This window comes from Carcharhinus amblyrhynchos, chromosome 27 (assembly GCF_965287045.1).
Source record: "Carcharhinus amblyrhynchos chromosome 27, sCarAmb.v2.hapA, whole genome shotgun sequence".
Classification (NCBI taxonomy): Eukaryota; Metazoa; Chordata; class Chondrichthyes; order Carcharhiniformes; family Carcharhinidae; genus Carcharhinus; species Carcharhinus amblyrhynchos.
Genome location: NC_137350.1, coordinates 10,318,179 through 10,336,247, shown reverse-complemented (window position 1 = coordinate 10,336,247; position 18,069 = coordinate 10,318,179). Strand labels below are relative to the sequence as shown.

General features: G+C 45.3%; 1 protein-coding gene across 3 annotated transcripts in view; it reads left to right on the top strand.

Annotated features, from left to right (window-relative positions):
- The window catches only part of tmem98 (transmembrane protein 98), a 49,125-nt gene that overhangs the window by 27,486 nt on the left and 3,570 nt on the right, over window positions 1–18,069 (top strand). For all 3 annotated transcript variants that reach the window (XM_080213934.1, XM_080213932.1, XM_080213933.1), the window contains exons 4-7: window positions 4,299–4,430; window positions 6,962–6,995; window positions 7,936–8,051; window positions 10,351–10,410. In XM_080213934.1, the coding sequence (XP_080070060.1) occupies window positions 4,299–4,430; window positions 6,962–6,995; window positions 7,936–8,051; window positions 10,351–10,410 (342 nt within the window). The remainder of the gene's footprint in view (window positions 1–4,298; window positions 4,431–6,961; window positions 6,996–7,935; window positions 8,052–10,350; window positions 10,411–18,069) is intronic.

The following is an 18,069-nucleotide window of genomic DNA, read 5'->3' as shown; positions in this document are numbered from 1 at the left end:
TAATTGCCCTTCAACTGAGTGGCTTGCTAGGCTATTTCAGATGGCATTTAAGAGTCAACCACATCACTGTGGACCTGTAATCACATTAAGGTCAGACCAGGAGACTTCCTTCCCTAAAGGGCATAGTGAACCAGATGGGGTTTTTACTACAAGTGGCAATGGGTTTCATGGTCATCATTAGATTTTTAATTCCAGATTTTTCTTGAATTCAGATTTCACCATCTGCCGTGGTGAGATTTGAACCCAGGTCCCTAGAGCATTATCCTGGGTCTCTGAATTACTAGTCCGGATACCAATACCACTATGCTGCTGCTGCCCCAATTTACTCTCCCAATGCTCCCAACTTAAGCCCAGTTTCCAATGATCTGTTTGCTGGAAAACTTGGGTCTACGTCTCCAAACTTTGGCCTTCAGAGAATCCCTACAGTGCAAAAGGAGGCCTTTCAGCCCATCAAGTCTGCACCACCCACAGTCCCACCCAGGCCCTATCCCCAGAACTCTACTTACTTATCCTACTATCGCCCTAACACTAGGGAGCAATTTGCCATGAGCAATCAACATGACCTGCGCATCTTTGGAGTGTGGGAGGAAACCAGAGTACCTGGAGGAAACCCACGCAGACATGGGGAGAATGTGCAAACTCCACACAGACAGTGACCTGAGCCAGGAATCGAACCCTTGCTCTGTGAGGCAGCAGTGCCACCATGCAGACTGCCGTTCACTGAAGTGCAGACTTTATCTTATGGAAGCACTTATTGTAACTGTGTTTGAAAAGGCCATTCGTTAATTCTCAAGCTGATATGCACGACTCCCTCCAGCTCAGTGTCATCGAGCTGGGTTAAATATTAACTCTGTTGGCTTAAAGATCTTGGCTTTCGCCTGAGGTAAACAATGAATCATGAACTATGAGTCACATAATCGCTTGGCTGACCGAGGAGAGTGTACGAAAATTCTCAAACACAGCCAGAAATTCTAAAAATAAGAATGTAACCAAAGAACAGAGGGAAACCAGTTTGTTGAAAGAAACTACACCAATCGTAGAATCCCTACAATGCCATTTGACCCATCGAGTCTCTAAAAGGACATCTCATCCAGAACTTCTCCCCTGCCCAATCCCTGTAACCTATTCCCCATGGATAATCCATCTAACCTATTCATTTTTCAGACTCTAAGGGCAATTTAGCATGGTCAGTCCACATATCTTTAGACTTTGAGAGAAAACCAGAGCACCCGGAGGAAACCCACACAGGCACAGGAGAGGGTGCAAGCTTCACACAGTCACCCAAGGCTGGAATTGAACCTGGGTCCCTGGAATTGCTTAAAAATCTTTTTATGAACGGCATGTCTTCAGGAGATTTTTACAATTGTTAATGGACCCCCTCTGCTGGATGTGTGGGTTAAAGGCACTGATAAAGCACATTCCTTATGCCATTGTGGAGAATTACATATTGGGAGGTGATATTTGCTAGTTCTATGTTAGTTAATGCTTGTGTAACCAGGAGCTTTTCCTTTTCCCCTCCATCCTGACTACATTTCTTGATGATTGGCAGTTTGAAATGGCAATGCCACTGCCATTTTTTCCTTTATGTTGAACCTTTGGCCTGGAACGTATCAGCTTGTCTCATGTCTTGTACCTCTGAGGCAGTGGATTGTGCAGGCTGTGAGGCCATTAATCTAAGTTTAATCCAAGTTTATTTATTAGTGTCACGAGTAGACTTACATTAACACTGCAATGAAGTTACTGTGAAAATCCCCTAGTCGCCACACTCTGGCGCCTGTTCAGGTACACTGAGGGAGAATTTAGCATGGCTAATACAGCTAACCAGCATGTCTTTTGGACTCTGGGAGGAAACCCACGCAGACATGGGGAGAACGTGTAGACTCTGCACAGACAGTGAGTCAAGCCGGGAATCAAACCCAGGTCTCTGGTGCTTTGATGCAACAGTGAGGCAGTTGCTGCCTCACCCACTGTGCCACCTATCTAGGCCGACACTCTAGCATGGGGGAAGCTCTGCTGCACTGTCGGATGTCCATGTTAAACTGAGAGTCACTGTCTGTGCAGGTTCTCATGGCAACTTCTGAAGAGCCAACACTCTTGGCTAGAGTCCTAGCCAACACTCTTCCCTCCACCAAAGAAATTAACCATTCACCTCATTACCGTTCTCCAGTATTTTGGTAAAAGGAACCTTTGATTAAAACTTAATTGGCAGAGAAGTCATAAACTTGGCTCTGGAAGATGATCTTCCTGAATTATAAGATAATCAATTGTGAGGAAACCCAGGAGCCCATTGCTAGTCCATTCTCCCCGTGTCTGCTTGGGTTTCCTTCGGATGCTCTGGTTTCCACCTATAGTCCAAAAAGGTGCGGGTTAGGTGGATTGGCCCTGCTAAATTGACCCTAGTGTCAGGGGGATTAGCAGGGTATATATGTGGGGTGGCGGGAATAGGGCCTGGATGGGATTATGGTTGGTGCAGGCTCCATGGGCCGAATGGCCTCCATCTGCGCTGTAGGATTGTATGAAGCCACAGTGTTAGTGTTATGCAAAAATGGATAATGAGGCCAGGCTAATTTCTACATCAAAATATTGGAAAGATATGCAACTTTTTATTTCTTTCTCAGAATAACAAGGCCAATGTGCAGAGTCATAGAATCAGAGAATCTCTACAGTGCAGAAGGAGACCATTTGGCCCATCGAGTCTGCACTGACTCTCCAACAAAGCATCCAGGCTCTCTCCCCCACCCTATCTCCATACCCCCACACATTTCCCATGGCTAATCCATTTAATTTACACATCCTGGGGCACTAAGGGACAATTTAGCATGTCCAATCCCCCTAACCTAACCTACACATCTTTCAACTGTGGGAGGGAACAGGAGCACCCGGAGGAATTTCACACAGATCCAGGGAGACTGTGCAAACTCCATACAGTCACCCGAGGCTGGAATTGAACTCGCTGTGCCCTCCTATCTAGGCCGACACTCTAGCATGGGGGAAGCTTTGCTGCACTGTTGGATGTCCATGTTAAACTGAGAGTCACTGACTGTACAGGTGAAATAAACTAAAGTTCTCATGGCAACTTGTGAAGTACACCAACTACTGTGCTACTGTGCCACCTATGAGTGGGCAGGGCAAGTCCTTAATCCAGCTTCTTGCTTGCTCAAAAACCAATTCAAGTTCAAATTGACTTCAATTAATGGTCCCCAGAAAAGAGACAGACTAGATCCAAGCTGACAACAGGCATTAAACCCGTTCTGGGCTTGATTCTACGCTTGATCTTAGCCAAAAGGTCAGCTACACCAAACTCTTGTCTATCATCCACATATATTCACTTGTATAGGGATCAGTGGAGGGTTAGGGTTAGGGATCATTGGAGAAGGCAAGGCCTTTTTAGTGTCCCGCTTGCAAAGCCAGGAGCGCTTAGCCAAGTGTACCAGCTATTTTCCACCTCGGCTGAGATCATGACCATCTTAGAAAAGACAAGATCGAGATATTTGGTTTGCCCGCTGCCTCGGAAATATATAATTAAGGACCCCACACACACCCCTGACATACTCTCTTCCACCTTCTTCCATTGGGAAAAAAATACAAATGTTTAAGGTTGAACCAACCAACTCAGGAACAGCTTCTTGGCCATACTAAATTGCCACTTAATGTCCCATTAACTCTGTCTACAATTCACACTGCCTCAGCAAAGCAACCAGCATAATCAAGGACCCCAAACACCCTGGACATTCTCTCTTCCACCTTCTTCCGTCGAGAAAAAGGTACAAAAGTCTGATGTCACGTACCAACTGACTCAAGAACAGCTTCTTCCCTGCTGCTATCAGACTTCTGAATGGACCTACCTCATATTAAGTTGATCTTTCTCTATATCCTAGCTATGACTGTAACACTACATTCTGCACTCTCTCCTTCCCTTCTCTATGAACGGTGTTTTTTTGGCTGTACAATGTGTAAGAAACAATACTTTTCACTGTATACTAATATATGTGATGATAATAAATCAAATCAAATCAAAGCAAAGCTATTCGCTATCATTGCTGTTGCGCCTGTCCTAGAATAATAGATTTGCTTCAGTGCAGAAGGGTGACATTCAGCCCATCAAGTCTGCACCACCTCAGCATCTCACCCAAGCCCAACCCCTGCCCTATCCCTGTAACTGCTTGTATTTACCCCACTAGTCACCCTAACTTAGGCCAGTAAGAGGAAATTTTGCATGGCCAAGCCACCAGACCTGCCATCTTTGGCCCCCCAGAATGTATTCCGATTTGTCAAAAATGGCTTCTTTTGTCTCTCAGGCCGACAGTGGATCTGATTGGTGCAATGGAAACCCAGAGTGAGCCCTCAGAACTGGAGCTGGACGATGTCGTGATCACAAACCCTCACATTGAGGCAATTCTGGAAAACGAAGACTGGATCGAGGATGCTTCGTACGTACTGCAGGTTCCTTTATTACTGATTTACTGTCTGAACAGACACTGAGCAAATCTCTCTCGTGCTCTAAAGACAAACAACATTAAATATTGTGTATCCATTACAAACATTGAATTTAGAAGCCATTTGGCCCTTCGAGCCTGCTCCACCATTCATTTTGATCATGGGCTAATCATCAAATTCAATATTCTGATCCCCCCCCTTCCTCCCATATCCCTTGATCCCTTTAGCCCCAAGAGCTATATCTAATTTCTTCTTGAAATTAGACAACATTTTGGCTTCAACTACATTCTTTGGTACTGAATTCCACACATTCACCACCCTCTGGGTGAAGAAATTTTTTTCTCATCTCAATTCTAAAAGGTTTACCCCTTATCCTCAAACTGTGACCCTTAGTTCTGGACTCCCCCACCACTGGGAACATTCTTTCTGAATCTACCCTCTCTAACCCTCTTAGAATTTTTAAAGTTTCTATGAGATCCCCATCAGGTCGAACCTACTGTATCCAAAGAGTAGCTGTCTGCTTTTGGGCGACCACCAAAGACTAGGCTGGTACTTCACTGGGGAAATGCCAAACTGCTGTAAGTGCTGCCTTTTGGTTGAGATGTTAAACTGGGGCCTAAGCTGGCTCCTCAGGGGTGGATGCCAAAGATGCTATGGCACCTTTCCGAAAAAGTGCAAATATTTAATTCTCAAGCAGTATCACTAAACAAAACTATCTGGTGGCTATCTCATCATTGTTTGTGAGACTTACTATGCACAAATGGGCTGCTATCGGTTAGAGTTCTTCATTAGAACACTTCCAAATGCGCTTTAGGATGTCTTGCAGTTGGGAGTGGTGCTATATAAATGCAAGGTTTTTCTTTAGTTACCAGGATATGAACAAAACCCGGCTTAGTGGCAAATTTCCATTTGATTTCTCTTTCTGTACTCCATGTCAGAAAGTGTCTACTATCTGATTGGCGTCTTCCAGCAGTAGTGAGGCTAAGATTAAGGGCTGATGGATTAATTCCAAGTTTCTTCAGTCCATCATAGGCTTGATTTCCCAGTTAGAATGATGTGAACGCAAACAGCGACAATTTTGAAATAAGTGTGTTACCGCTGGAGTTGATCAGAAAATTGAGCCCATTGTGCGTTTAGGTTCTGCCACCCTACATAGGACATTATCAGGTGATTGATGGAAGTTTAAGGGGGGGAATGATTTAAATGTGAGTTCAGTCTGTAACTGCATGTATCTGATAAGGTGAAGGAGTTCTTCATTTCAAATTCTGTACCACTGGTTTTCAATTTAACATGGTGCCAGAAGCCAACAGTGATCAAAGTCTGAATTCCTGACTTCTGATGAATGCATTTGTACAAATGTAGGAACCAGAGGCACATTTTAAAAAGAAATGCTGATCCAATAGGTAAAGACAAAGGACGGAGTCTTCCCACCCCGGGAAACGTCGTGGATGGGACACTGACTATGTAAAGGTCTGTTGACCTCAGGCAGGACTTTTCAGCCTTGGGGGGTCGAGTGTGGCCAGAAAATTCCACCCAAATAGTTAAAATCTGACACAAAAAACAGCGGTGGAAATAGTCAGGAGGTCAGTCAGGGTGGGATTTTTCCAGCCTCGCTTGCCTCAAGGCAGGAAAATCCCACCCAAGTTCTATTCCTGGCTTGGGTCACTGTCTATTTGCACATTCTCCACATGTCTGTGTGGGTTTCCTCCTACAGTCCAAAAGACACGTTGCTTGGTGCTTTGAATCATAAAATCCCGACAGTGCAGAAGGAGGCCATTCGGCCTATCGAGTCAGCACCGTCAACAATCCCACCCAGGTTCTATCCCTATAATCCCACATATTTACCCCACTAATCCCTCCAACTACACATTCCAGGTTTAAGGAGCAATTTATCATGATCAATGCACCTAACCCGGCATATCTTTGGACTGTGGAAGGAAACTGGAGCACCCAGAGGAAACCCATGCAGACATGGGGAGAATGTGCAAACTCCACAGAGACAGTGACCCAATCAAATCCAGGTCCCTGGAGTGTCACTGTGCCACCCTATTGACCATGCTAAATTCTCCCTCAGTGTACCCGAACAGGCGCCGGAATGTGGCAAGTAGGGGATTTTTACAGTCACTTCATTGCAGTGTTAATGTAAGCTTACTTGTGACACTAATAAATAAACTTTAAACCCTCTGAAATATCTGTGCTGCACTAATTCTGGCCTCTTGTGCATCCTTCCTCATAATTGCTGCACCATTTGTGGTGGTGCCTTCAGCTGCCTCGGCCCAAAACTCTGTCATCCCCGACTTACACGACTCAGCCTCTCTACTTCCTTTAAGACATTTCTGAAAATCTACCTCCTTGACCAAGCTTTTAGTTATCTGATCTAATGTTCCCTCATGTGGCTCAGTGGGCATACTTTGTTTTTCGATGCTCCTATGAAGTTATTTAGGAGATCTATTAAAGCTGCTATATAAATATATGCTGTTTTTGCTGAATCTCTGCAACTAAAATGAGCTCTTCTATTTTCTAGGGGTTTGGTGTCACATTGTATTGAGATTCTTAAGGTAAGGATTGTGTTAATCTTCATTAGAGACCCGCGGGCTGGATTTTCACAAGGTCAGGCCAGATTTAAAAATGGTGGGTGGGATCTGATTCTGGGACCCCCACCAGCCCCCGCGCCCCACCTATTCTTGGTGCTGGCAGTTCTCGTTGCTGTGGGATATTCTTTGTGAAGCCGGGTCTTTTTCAGGACTCACACTTCAGAGGAGTCATGAGCCATTGTCTGGACTTGGAAACAGTTTGAAAGATATGATTCAAAAGTTTTACCCATGCTTCCTCCAGTTCTCCATGCACGCCCCCCCCCCCTCCCATGCCTATGTGTCACTTTCGTGCATTTCTCATACTCCCCCATGCCCACTCATCCAATAAGCACCGTGTACATAACCACTGAGCATTATAATAGTCCTGGCGAGTCTTGAAATGCTCAGGATGTTTGGCCACCAGTTTTTGTTGATACATTTCCCAGATGGTCTCATTATAAAGCTTGATTGAGCTTCAAGACTCACTCTTGGATTAGATCAGCGAGGGTCTGCTTCGACAGCTTGAGGAGTAGTGTTAGCTTTGAATGATTGACACCTTTATGAAGTTATAATAAGTTATTATTTCTTTGCTCTATGTCTGCATGTTTATTTGTTCAAGAGTGCGGGGTGTGAAGCGAGATAAAGCTTCTACATTGAACGTATGAATGGTAGTGTTTAAAAGTTGATTTGCATACACAGAGTTAAAATTGGGCCCAATCAGATTGAGAAACACTAAACTGGTGAGATTTCATGGACTTGGTAAACTCTGGTATTAGTTGAAACATTTTCAATTAGAAAAGCCAAAAGTGACATCTGAGGGCAAATTTTATCTTCCTTTCCTCGTCATTTTGAGATTGTTTGCTTTGAGGGTTTAGGGAAAGCTGACCTTCCCAGGTGTCGATTCTTCCACCCTCCTGTTTTACAGATATGTCATACTCTCACGGAGAAACTTGTTGCCATGACGATGGGATCAGGGGCAAAGATTAAATCGCCAGCCAGGCTGAGTGACATAATCGTGGTGGCAAAGCGGATTAGTCCAAGGTGAGAGGGGCCTGTCTCAGGATTGCACGACAGATCTGTTCAATCTACCTCGTTATGGATGTGCAGACAGTAATAAATAGAATGAATCTGCCAAACAGATCTGTCTCAGTGGTGGATTTAAAGGGCCACGACCATAAGGAGATATAACATATAATGGAAATGGGGCTGATGCAGAGGGTTGGACATTGATCCTTTGATGCTGATTAGCATTCCCACTGTGCCCTGAGTGGGAGCCAGGGAAAAGTACACAGATCATGACTTCCGATCACCTGAAGCATCCCAAAGCTCGGGATTCATTATACCATTAAATGCTCTGGAGCCACTGAAATAACCTCTCATTTCCAGTTTGCCACTTCCCTTCACATTTGCATCTCATGGCGTCAAATATGTACGGGTTAGGTTGATTGGCCGTGCTAAGAAATTGCCCCTTAGTGTCCTAGGATGCCTGGGTTAGAGGGATTAGTGGGTATAATATGTAAGGATATGGGGGTAGGGCCTGGGTTGGGATTGTGTTCGATGCAGACTCGATGGGCCGAAGGGCCTCTTTCTGCACTGTAGGGTTCTATGATTACAGTACAGAAGAGGCCATTTGGCCCATCGAGACTACGCAGACTCTCTGATAGAGAGTTACTCAGGCTCTCTCCCCTGCCCTATCCCTGAAATCAGGCACATTTAAGTTAAAGTTTATTTTTTAGTCACAAGTAAGGCTTATATTAACACTGCAGTGAAGTTACTGTGAAATTCCCCTAGTTGCCACATTCCAGCACCTGTTCAGGTACACTGAGGGAGAATTTACCACAGCAAATGCACCTAACCAGCACGCCTTTGAAGTGTGGGAGGAAACCAGAGGAAACTCACGCAGACATAGGGAGAACGTGCAAACTCCACACAAACTGTGACCCAAGCTAGGAATAGAACCCAGGTTCCTGGCGCTGTGAGGCAGCAGCACTAACCATTGTGTCACCATGCCGTCCTACCGTGGCTAACCTCACCTAACCTACACGTCTTGGGACACTAAAGGGCAATTTCACATGGTCAATCCACCTAACCTGCACATCATTGGACTTATAGATATTGTAAAAAATCTCACAACACCAGATTTAAGTTGAACAAATTTATTTGGTAGCACAAGCCACTAGCTTTCGGAGTGCTACTTCTTCATCAGGTAAGTGGGAGTTCTATTTACAAACAAGGCGTATAAAGACACAAACTCAATTTACAAAATAATGGTTGGAACTGTTTGTGAACAGAACTCCCACTTATCCGATGAAGGAGCAGCGCTCTGAAAGCTAGTGGCTTGTGCTACCAAATAAACTTGTTGGACTATAACCTGGTGTTGTGAGACTCCTTACTGTGTTTATCTCCACCTTATAGATGTTACCAGACCTGCTGAGTTTATCCAGCAATTTCCCTTTTGGTCCCAAATCCATTCCTTGCTTGGTCCAAAAACCAAATTCAAATTCCAATCGAGCCCATAAGGGAGAAAAACAAGATCCAAGCAGACATGATAAGGCATTGCACCCCATCTTAGGCTTGTCCTGACACTTGACCTTAGCCAAAAGGTCGAGATACGTATGTTACTGAAACTGAGGGGCATCTTAAAGAATCATCAAAGAATCCAACAGTGCAGAAGGAGGCCATTTGGCCCATCAAGTCTGCACTGACCACGATCCCACCCAGGTTCCATAACCCAAAGTTATGTCCAAAGATGTGCAGGTTAGGTTGATTGGCCATGCTAAAAAATTGCCCCTGAGTGTCCAGGGATGTGTAGGTTAGAGGGATTAGTGGGTAAAATATGTAGGGGTATGAAAGTAGGGCCTGGGTGGGATTGTGTTCAGTGCAGACTCGATGGGCCGAAGGGCCTCTTTCTGCACTGTAGGGTTCTATGATTCTCTATGATAACCCTATTCATTTACCCTAGCTAGTCCACCTGACACTAAGGGGCAATTTGTACCCAGAGGAAACCCACACAGACATAGGGAGAATGTGCAAACTCCATGCAGACAGTGACCCAATCCGGGAATCAAACCTGGATCCCTGTCACTGTGAGGCAGCAGCTCTAACCACTGTGCCACCAATTGTAGTTATGAGATTGTTTCCATAGATTAGTGAGATGGTACCAAGGGAACGCACGTATAAGTAAATACAAATAATTTGCTTATATATCCCAACCTTCTGCACTGCTGAGCTATTGTTTCATTTAATCGTTGCTTTCAGCAAAGGAAGAATTCATCAAGTGCTTTCTCCACATGGGTAGAGCTTCAATAATGTGTTTTGTTTCTTTACCCCATTGTCACAGGGTGGATGATGTTGTACGATCGATGTACCCGCCATTGGATCCTAAACTCCTGGATGCCAGGTCTGTAACCATTTCTATCGATTCCAAAATGATAATGTCTGTATAATTATATATTGAAACATGTGTGGCACACATCTCAGTCTGGAACATGCTAAATGTGAGGAATAACGACACTTGGATATGAGTGCAGTTTTCAGCACAATTTGGAACATTATCTGATGTTGCTATTGTGCCAGGTTTGAGTGTAACTCGTACATCACTCAGGATCACTGTTTAATACTGGAAATCTTAATTAAAACACAGTTTTTGATAGACTGCGAGGAGAAACTCACCTTTTCGGGCAACACCATGGCACATTGGTTAGCACGATGAAAAGTAAAGATGAGGAGAGCAGGGAGATCAGGGCTGGCATGGTGGCACAGTGATTAGCACTGCTGCCTCACAGCGGCTAGGGACTCCAGTTCAATTCTGGCCTCAGGTCACTGTCTGTGTGGACTTTGCACATTCTCCCCGTGTCTACGTGGGTTTCCCCCAGTGATCTGGTTTCCTCCCACAGTCCAAAGATGTGCAGGTTAGCTGGATTGGCCATGCTAAATTAGTGTCCCAAGATGTGTAAATTAGGTGGATTAGCCATGGTAAATGTCTGCAGTTATGGGGATAGGGCAGGGGAGAGGGCCAGGGTTACATGCTCTGTCAGAGTTGGTGCAGACTCGATGGGCTGAATAGCCTCCTTCTGCACTGTAGGGTTACAATGATTCTATTCAGCTGTTGTGCTTGCTGAAGAAAATGTGTTATTGGGCATGTGGCTATAACACAGAAGGAGGCCATTCAACCCATCCATTTCATTCTGGTTCTGTAAGAGCCATTCAGCTAGTCCCAATCCTTTTCCTGTAACCCACAACTCTTTGTCTTCAAGTTCTCATCCAATTCACTGATGAAAGCCAGAATTGAATCTGTATCCACCGGCCTCTCAGCCAGTGCATTGCAGGTCCTGAACTCGGGAGAGGAGGAGGAAGCACGGTGGTGATGTCAGAGGATGTGAAGACATGGGGTTCAAATCCCTCAATGGCAGATGGTGGAATTTAAATTCCATGGTGTTGCCTGGCAATGCAATGTGGTTACTGATGCCCATCTGAACAGGTGCCAAAATCCAGTCACTCTGCTATACCCAGCATGCCAGTGCATGTGCCAATGTAGTCACTATGCGCATACACTGTCTGCCTGTTTCTGGGAACCAAAATGCCTTTACTTGTTAAATTTGTCTTTTCTGGGGTAATGTTAACCATTTCTTGTAGTTAAGTTTTAAGTTTATTTATTAATGTTGCAAATAGGCTTACATTAACACCGTAATGAAGTTATTATGAAAAACCCCTAGTCACTCTGGCACCCATTTGGGTCCACTGAGGAAGAATTTTAGCATGGCCAATGCACTTTACCAGCACGTCTTTAGGATCATGGGAGGAAACCGGAGCACCTGGTGGAAACCCATGCAGACACAGGGAGAATGTGCAGACTCCGCACAGACAGTGCACCGGGCCGGGAATTGAACCCAGGTCCCTGGCTCTGTGAGGCAGCTGTGCTAACCACTGCACCGCTGTGCCACACTCACCTAAGCTGCATTTCTATGCAGTCATGGCCCTTTGTCACACTATTTAACCTTAGGTGGGTTTCACCCTTCCTGGAGGCAGCTGTGAGCTATATGGAAATAAACTCAGTGAATCAATCGCAGTTCCCTGTCAACTATCCAAATGTTGGTGACAAGTTTATAAACTGAATGAATTCATTCAGTTACAGAGATAGCAACAGATTACTGGAAAAAACTGAGCAGGTCTGAGGGAGAGTCACACAGACTTGAGGCAAGGAAGGGATTTTCCGACCACACACTCCCCAAGACCAGAAGTTCCCACCCCAGGTAACAGACCTTTACATCGTCCACCAAATTTTCAGTCCCGCTCGCTATGAATCCCACGATGAGAGAGACGGAAAATTCCACCTGTTAACTCTGTTTCTCTCCCCACAGATGCTGTTTAACTTTATCTTTACTGGGGTAATGTTAACCGTTTCTTGTAGTTAAGTTTTAAGTTTATTTATTAATGTCACAAGCAGGCTTACCTTAACACTGCAATGACGTTATTATGAAAGTGCCCAAGTTACCCTGGCACCTGTTCGGGTACATTGAGGGAGAATTTAGCATGGCCAAAGCACTTAACCAGCACGTCTTTCGGAGCATGAGAGGAAACTGGAGTACCTGGAGGAAACCCACGCAGACACGGGGAGATTGTGCAGACTCTGCACAGACAGTGCCCTGGGCTGGGAATTGAACCGTTTATTCCTGTTTTTATTTTGGATTTCCAGCATCCACGGAATTTTGCTTTTACTCCAGCAGTTACAGAGATGGCCCATCAAAAATGAAGAAAACAAACAAAGCCACTAAGATATACCAAGCTGCTAGAACAGAGCTGTGATGATTTGACCAGCGCTGCCCTTGCTCCTGGCTGCTGCCAACTCTCACTCAGATTGTTATCAGAAAGTACAACTGCAAATGCACAATATTGGCAAAAAATGCAGCCTTTCGATTCAATTAATAAATCTGGAATTTAAAACTGTTCTCAGTAATAGTGGCCATGAAGCTATAGTCATAAAACCCATTTAGTTTATTTAGGGAAGGAAATCTGCCATCCTTACCTGGTCTGGCCTACATGTGACTCCAGACCCACAGCAATGTGATTCACACTCCAATGTCCTCTGAAATGCCCAAGCAAGCCACTCGGTTGTATCAAACTGCTACAAAGTCCAAAAAAAATGAACCCGGACCGATCACCTGGCATCGACTCAGGAATCGGAAACAGCAACCCAGCCCTGTCGACCCTGCAGTAAAGTCCTCCTTATTAACTGGCAGAGCTGTATCACAGACTAGTCAAGCAACGGCCTGGTACTCATGGAATTATACGCGATAGACAATGATCCAGTTACCACGATCACCATCACTGGCCACTGACAGCACATACCCACCTCCTCGTCAAGGCGGTGCCTCAGTGGTTTACAATCCAGAGGGAGATTCCCTAGGAGTTCTCAACATTGACACTGCACCCCGTGAAACCTCACAGCATCAAGTCAGACACAGGCAAGGAAGGCTGCTGATTTATTTTTCTTCATGGGATGTGGGCATCACAGGCTGGGCAGCACTGAGTACCCATCCCTGAGGGCATTTAACAATCAACCACTGTGGCTCTGGAGTCTTTTGTAGGTCAGACCAGGTAGGAATGACAGATTTACTTCGCTAAAGGAGATTGGTGAACCCAGGTGGGTTTTTATGATAGTCGACAATGGTTTCACAGTTATCATTAAACTTTTAATTCTCTTTACTCAGAGAGTAGTAAGGACATGGAATGCCCTGCCTGCAACAGTAGTGGACTTGCCAACTTTAAGGCATTTAAATGGTCATTGGATAAGACATGGATGATATTGGAATAGTGTAGGTTAGATGGGCTTTGGATTGGTTTCACAGGTCGGTACAACATCGAGTGCCTAAGGTCCTGTAATGTTCTATGTTCTACGCTAGATTTTATTGGAATCAAATTTCAACATCTGCTCTGATGGGATTCGAAACTGAGTCCCCAGAACATCTCCCTGGGTCTCCGGACTGCTAGTCTAGTGATAACACCACGAGCCATCACCTCCTCACTGACCACATACTGACCCCAATCCCCCCCACTGCCCCCCTCAGCTGATAAATCAATATGCCTGCATTTTGAAAACCAGTTGGAGGAAGCACTAAGGGTGTGAAGAGGAAAGGACGGACACTGGCTGGGGAATTCGAAGCCCATCACCATGAATGGCTCGGTAGCACCATGACTGACCAAACTCTGCCTTAAAGAACACAGCTGCTTGTTCGGTAGCAGGTTTGCCAGGTCGGCTTGCCCCCATCTTCAACCAAATATGTTGGGTAGATAATTCATCCTGGCCTCATCCTGAGGTCCCCCACATCACAGGTGCCTGTATTCAACCAATTCAATTCACTTTGTATCAAGATATGTCTGAGGGCATTGGATACTGCAAAGGCTATGGGCCTTAACAACAGCCCAGCAATGGTACTGATGACTTGTTCTCCAACACTTGCCGCACCCTGAGCCAAGCTATTCTAGGACAGCTGTAACACTGGCATCTACCCAGCAATGTAGGAAATTGCCCAGGGATGTTCTGTCCATGAAAAATTGAGGACAAATCCAATCCAGCCAATCACCACTCCATTAATCCACTCTCAATCATCAGTAAAGTGATGGAAAGAGCTGTCAATACTGCTATAAAGCAGCACTTATTCAGCAATAACTTTCTCGCTGATACCCAGTTTGGGTTCTGCCAGGGCCACTCAGCCCCTGACCTCATTACAGCCTTGGTTCAAACATTAACATAAGAACATAAGAAATAGGAGCAGGAGTAGGCCATCTAGCCCTTCGAGCCTGCCCCGCCATTCAATAAGATCATGGCTGATCTGTCGTGGCTCAGTTCCACTTTCCTGCCTTCTCCCCATAACCCTTAATCCTCTCTCTTATCAAAAACCCATCAACCCGCGTCTTGAATATATTTAGCGAGGCAGCCTCCACCACTTCAACAGGCAGAGAATTCCAGAGATTCACCACCCTTTGAGTGAAGAAGTTCCTCCTCAACTCCGTTCTAAACTGAACCCCCTTATCTTGAGGCTGTGCCCTCTAGTCCTACTGTCCTTTCTGAGCAGGAAGAGCCTCTCCACCTCTATCCTATCCATCCCATTCATCATCTTATATGTCTCAATGAGATCTCCCCTCATTCTTCTAAACTCTAACGAGTACAAGCCTAGTTTATTCAGCCTCTCCTCATAGTTCAACCCCCTCAACTCCGGTATCAGCCTAGTAAACCTCCTCTGCACTCCCTCCAAGGCCAAAATATCCTTGTGTAAGTGCGGCAACCAAAACTGCACACAGTACTCCAGCTGCGGCCTCACCAGTGCCCTGTACAGTTGCAGCAAGACCTCCCTACTTTTATATTCAATCCCCCTCGCTATGAAGGCCAGCATCCCATTTGCCTTCCTGACCACCTGCTGCACCTGCAGGCTGGGTTTTTGCAACTCATGCACAAGGACCCCGAGGCCCCTCTGCACCGTCGCATGCTGCAGTTTTTCGCCATGTAAGTAATAGTCCTTCCTACCATTATTCCTACCAAAGTGGACAACCTCACATTTGCCAACATTAAATTCCATTTGCCAGTTCCTGGCCCATTCGCCCAGCCTATCTAGATCATTCTGCAGACTTTCCACACCCTCCACACAATTTGCTGTTCCACCAATCTTGGTGTCATCAGCAAATTTCGACACCCTACACTCGGTTCCCTCCTCCAGATCATCTATATAAATGGTAAATAGCTGAGGCCCCAGCACCGACCCCTGGGGCACTCCACTAGTCACCATCCGCCAATCCGAATAGCACTCATTGACCCCCACTCTCTGCCTCCTATTTGACAGCCAATCCCCTATCCATGCTAACACCCTACCCCCAACTCCATGCCCCCTGACCTTCTGTAACAACCTCTTGTGTGGCACCTTATCAAACGCCTTCTGAAAATCAAGAAATACCACATCCACCGGCTCTCCTCTATCCACTGCACTAGACACATCCTCATAGAACTAATTGAATAAAGAGCCATGGGCTTTCATGGGGTCCAGCATGTCTGCATCCACTGAAACACCTATTCCTCTAATTGTAGAATCCTCCATCACTTTTCCCACTTTCTTTTCCCATTCCTCTTAGCACTGACAGCACCACTCCCTGCATGAAGACAGAGTGGGACAGGAGCAGGGGTTACTTGAAGGGAATATATAGCGTAGAATAGAGGTCAACATGTGCTAGCATGAAGTCAGGGATGGTGCAATTGGGGCAGCTGTTTGTAATGTTCCATGCAGACAACAAACAATGTGCATTTATATAGCACCTTCAACATCATGAAACATGTCTCAGGAACATCACCAATCCCAGCATTAAACTATGTAAGGAACTATTAGAATCGATGACCAAAAGCTTGATCAAACTACTAGGTAGCATATGATTAGCATTGCTGCCTCACAGCGCCAGGGACACAGGTTCAATTCCCAGCTTAGGCCACTGTCTGTGTGGAGTTTGCGCATTCTTCCCGTGTCTGCGTGGGTTTCCTTCAGGTGCTCTAGTTTCCTCCGAAAGATGTGCTGGTTAAATGAATTGGCCATGCTAAATTCTCCCTCAGGGTACCCGAATAGGTGCCGGAGTGCGTCCACCAGAGGATTTTTGCAGTAACTTCATTGCAGTGTCAATGTAAGCCTACTTGTGGCACTAATAAATAAACTTAAAAACTTAACTTAGGTTAAGGTATGGAGACAGTGTTGTTTATGGAGGAAATTCCAGGCTTTAGGGGGCAGGATTCTCCAGCCACACTTACCCCAAAACTGGAGAATCCTACCTAAGGTCAATGGATCTTTGCACGGTCCACCCCACGCCTGCTACGATTCCTGTGGCTGGAGGGATGGGAGAATTACCCCACAGGACTTGAAACAATTGAAGGCCAAAGCAGTGCAGGTTAGGTGGATGGCCGTGTTCCTTAGTGTCCCAAGATGTGTAGGTTAGGGGGGACTAGCAGGGGAAATGCATGGGGTTATGGCGATAGAGCAGGGGTTGTTCCAGGTGGATTGTTGGAGAATTGGTGCAGATTTAATGGGGCAAATGGCCTCCTTCTGCACAGTGGGGATTCTGTGGTTCTATAAGACACGTCTACCAATGATGGAACATTGAGGCCCTAGAAATGAAAGTGTATTGAGATCTTGGAGAGCTTGAAGGGGGAAGGAGGGTACCAGGATAGGTAGGCATAAGGATCATGGAATCATTTAAAAAGAGGGATGAAAATTTAACAATTGAGGGAATTGTTTTATCACAGAGCCAGGACAATGCTGATTTATCTTGTTTGTTTGTGGGTGGGATGAACACTGTTAGCAAGGCTCTATTAGTTACCCTTGAGAAAGTGCTGCCTTCTTGAACCATAGCTCTCCATGTGGTTTAGGGACACATCTAATAGGTGTGTCCCTATACCCATTAGGGAAGGAGTTCTAGGATTTTGACCCAGTGACAGTGAAGGAATGGCAATTTAGTTCCACATCATTGGGACTGGATGACAAATTTCTTTGGATTAAGACAATTACATTGGTTGGAGGCAGTGATAAACCACTTAAGCACAAACAAATTCTAGTGAATCTGTCATGACTAGATAGGAGCAGCAATGATAATCAGAAAATGTGAAGACTATTTATACAAGAAACCTAACAAATAAAATCTCTCTCTTCCACAAAATTAACGGAAATTTTCATTGAGCAGGAACTAATTAATTACTCCCGTCTGATATTGCCACTGTTTGGATCTGATTGTGTAAGGTGACCTAGAGCGAGTATTTGGCAATGAACCATAAACAGGCCGCAGGTTAAAGTTCGGGCAGTAGTAAATAATCTGCAATACTTAAGGATGACCTATGGGATCAAGGTTCAAAGGTCGGACGGTGTTAAAGCTTCAGGGGAGAATTTATAGGAATGAACCAAATAGCTCACAAGAATGTAGGGCCTAATGCTGCTATCATAAACCAGGAGGGCGTTAGGAATGTGAGTGTGCTGCCATTTACTGTCCAGGACTTCCTGAGCTCCTGTGTTAAATTAGCAAATCCAGTTGGTGT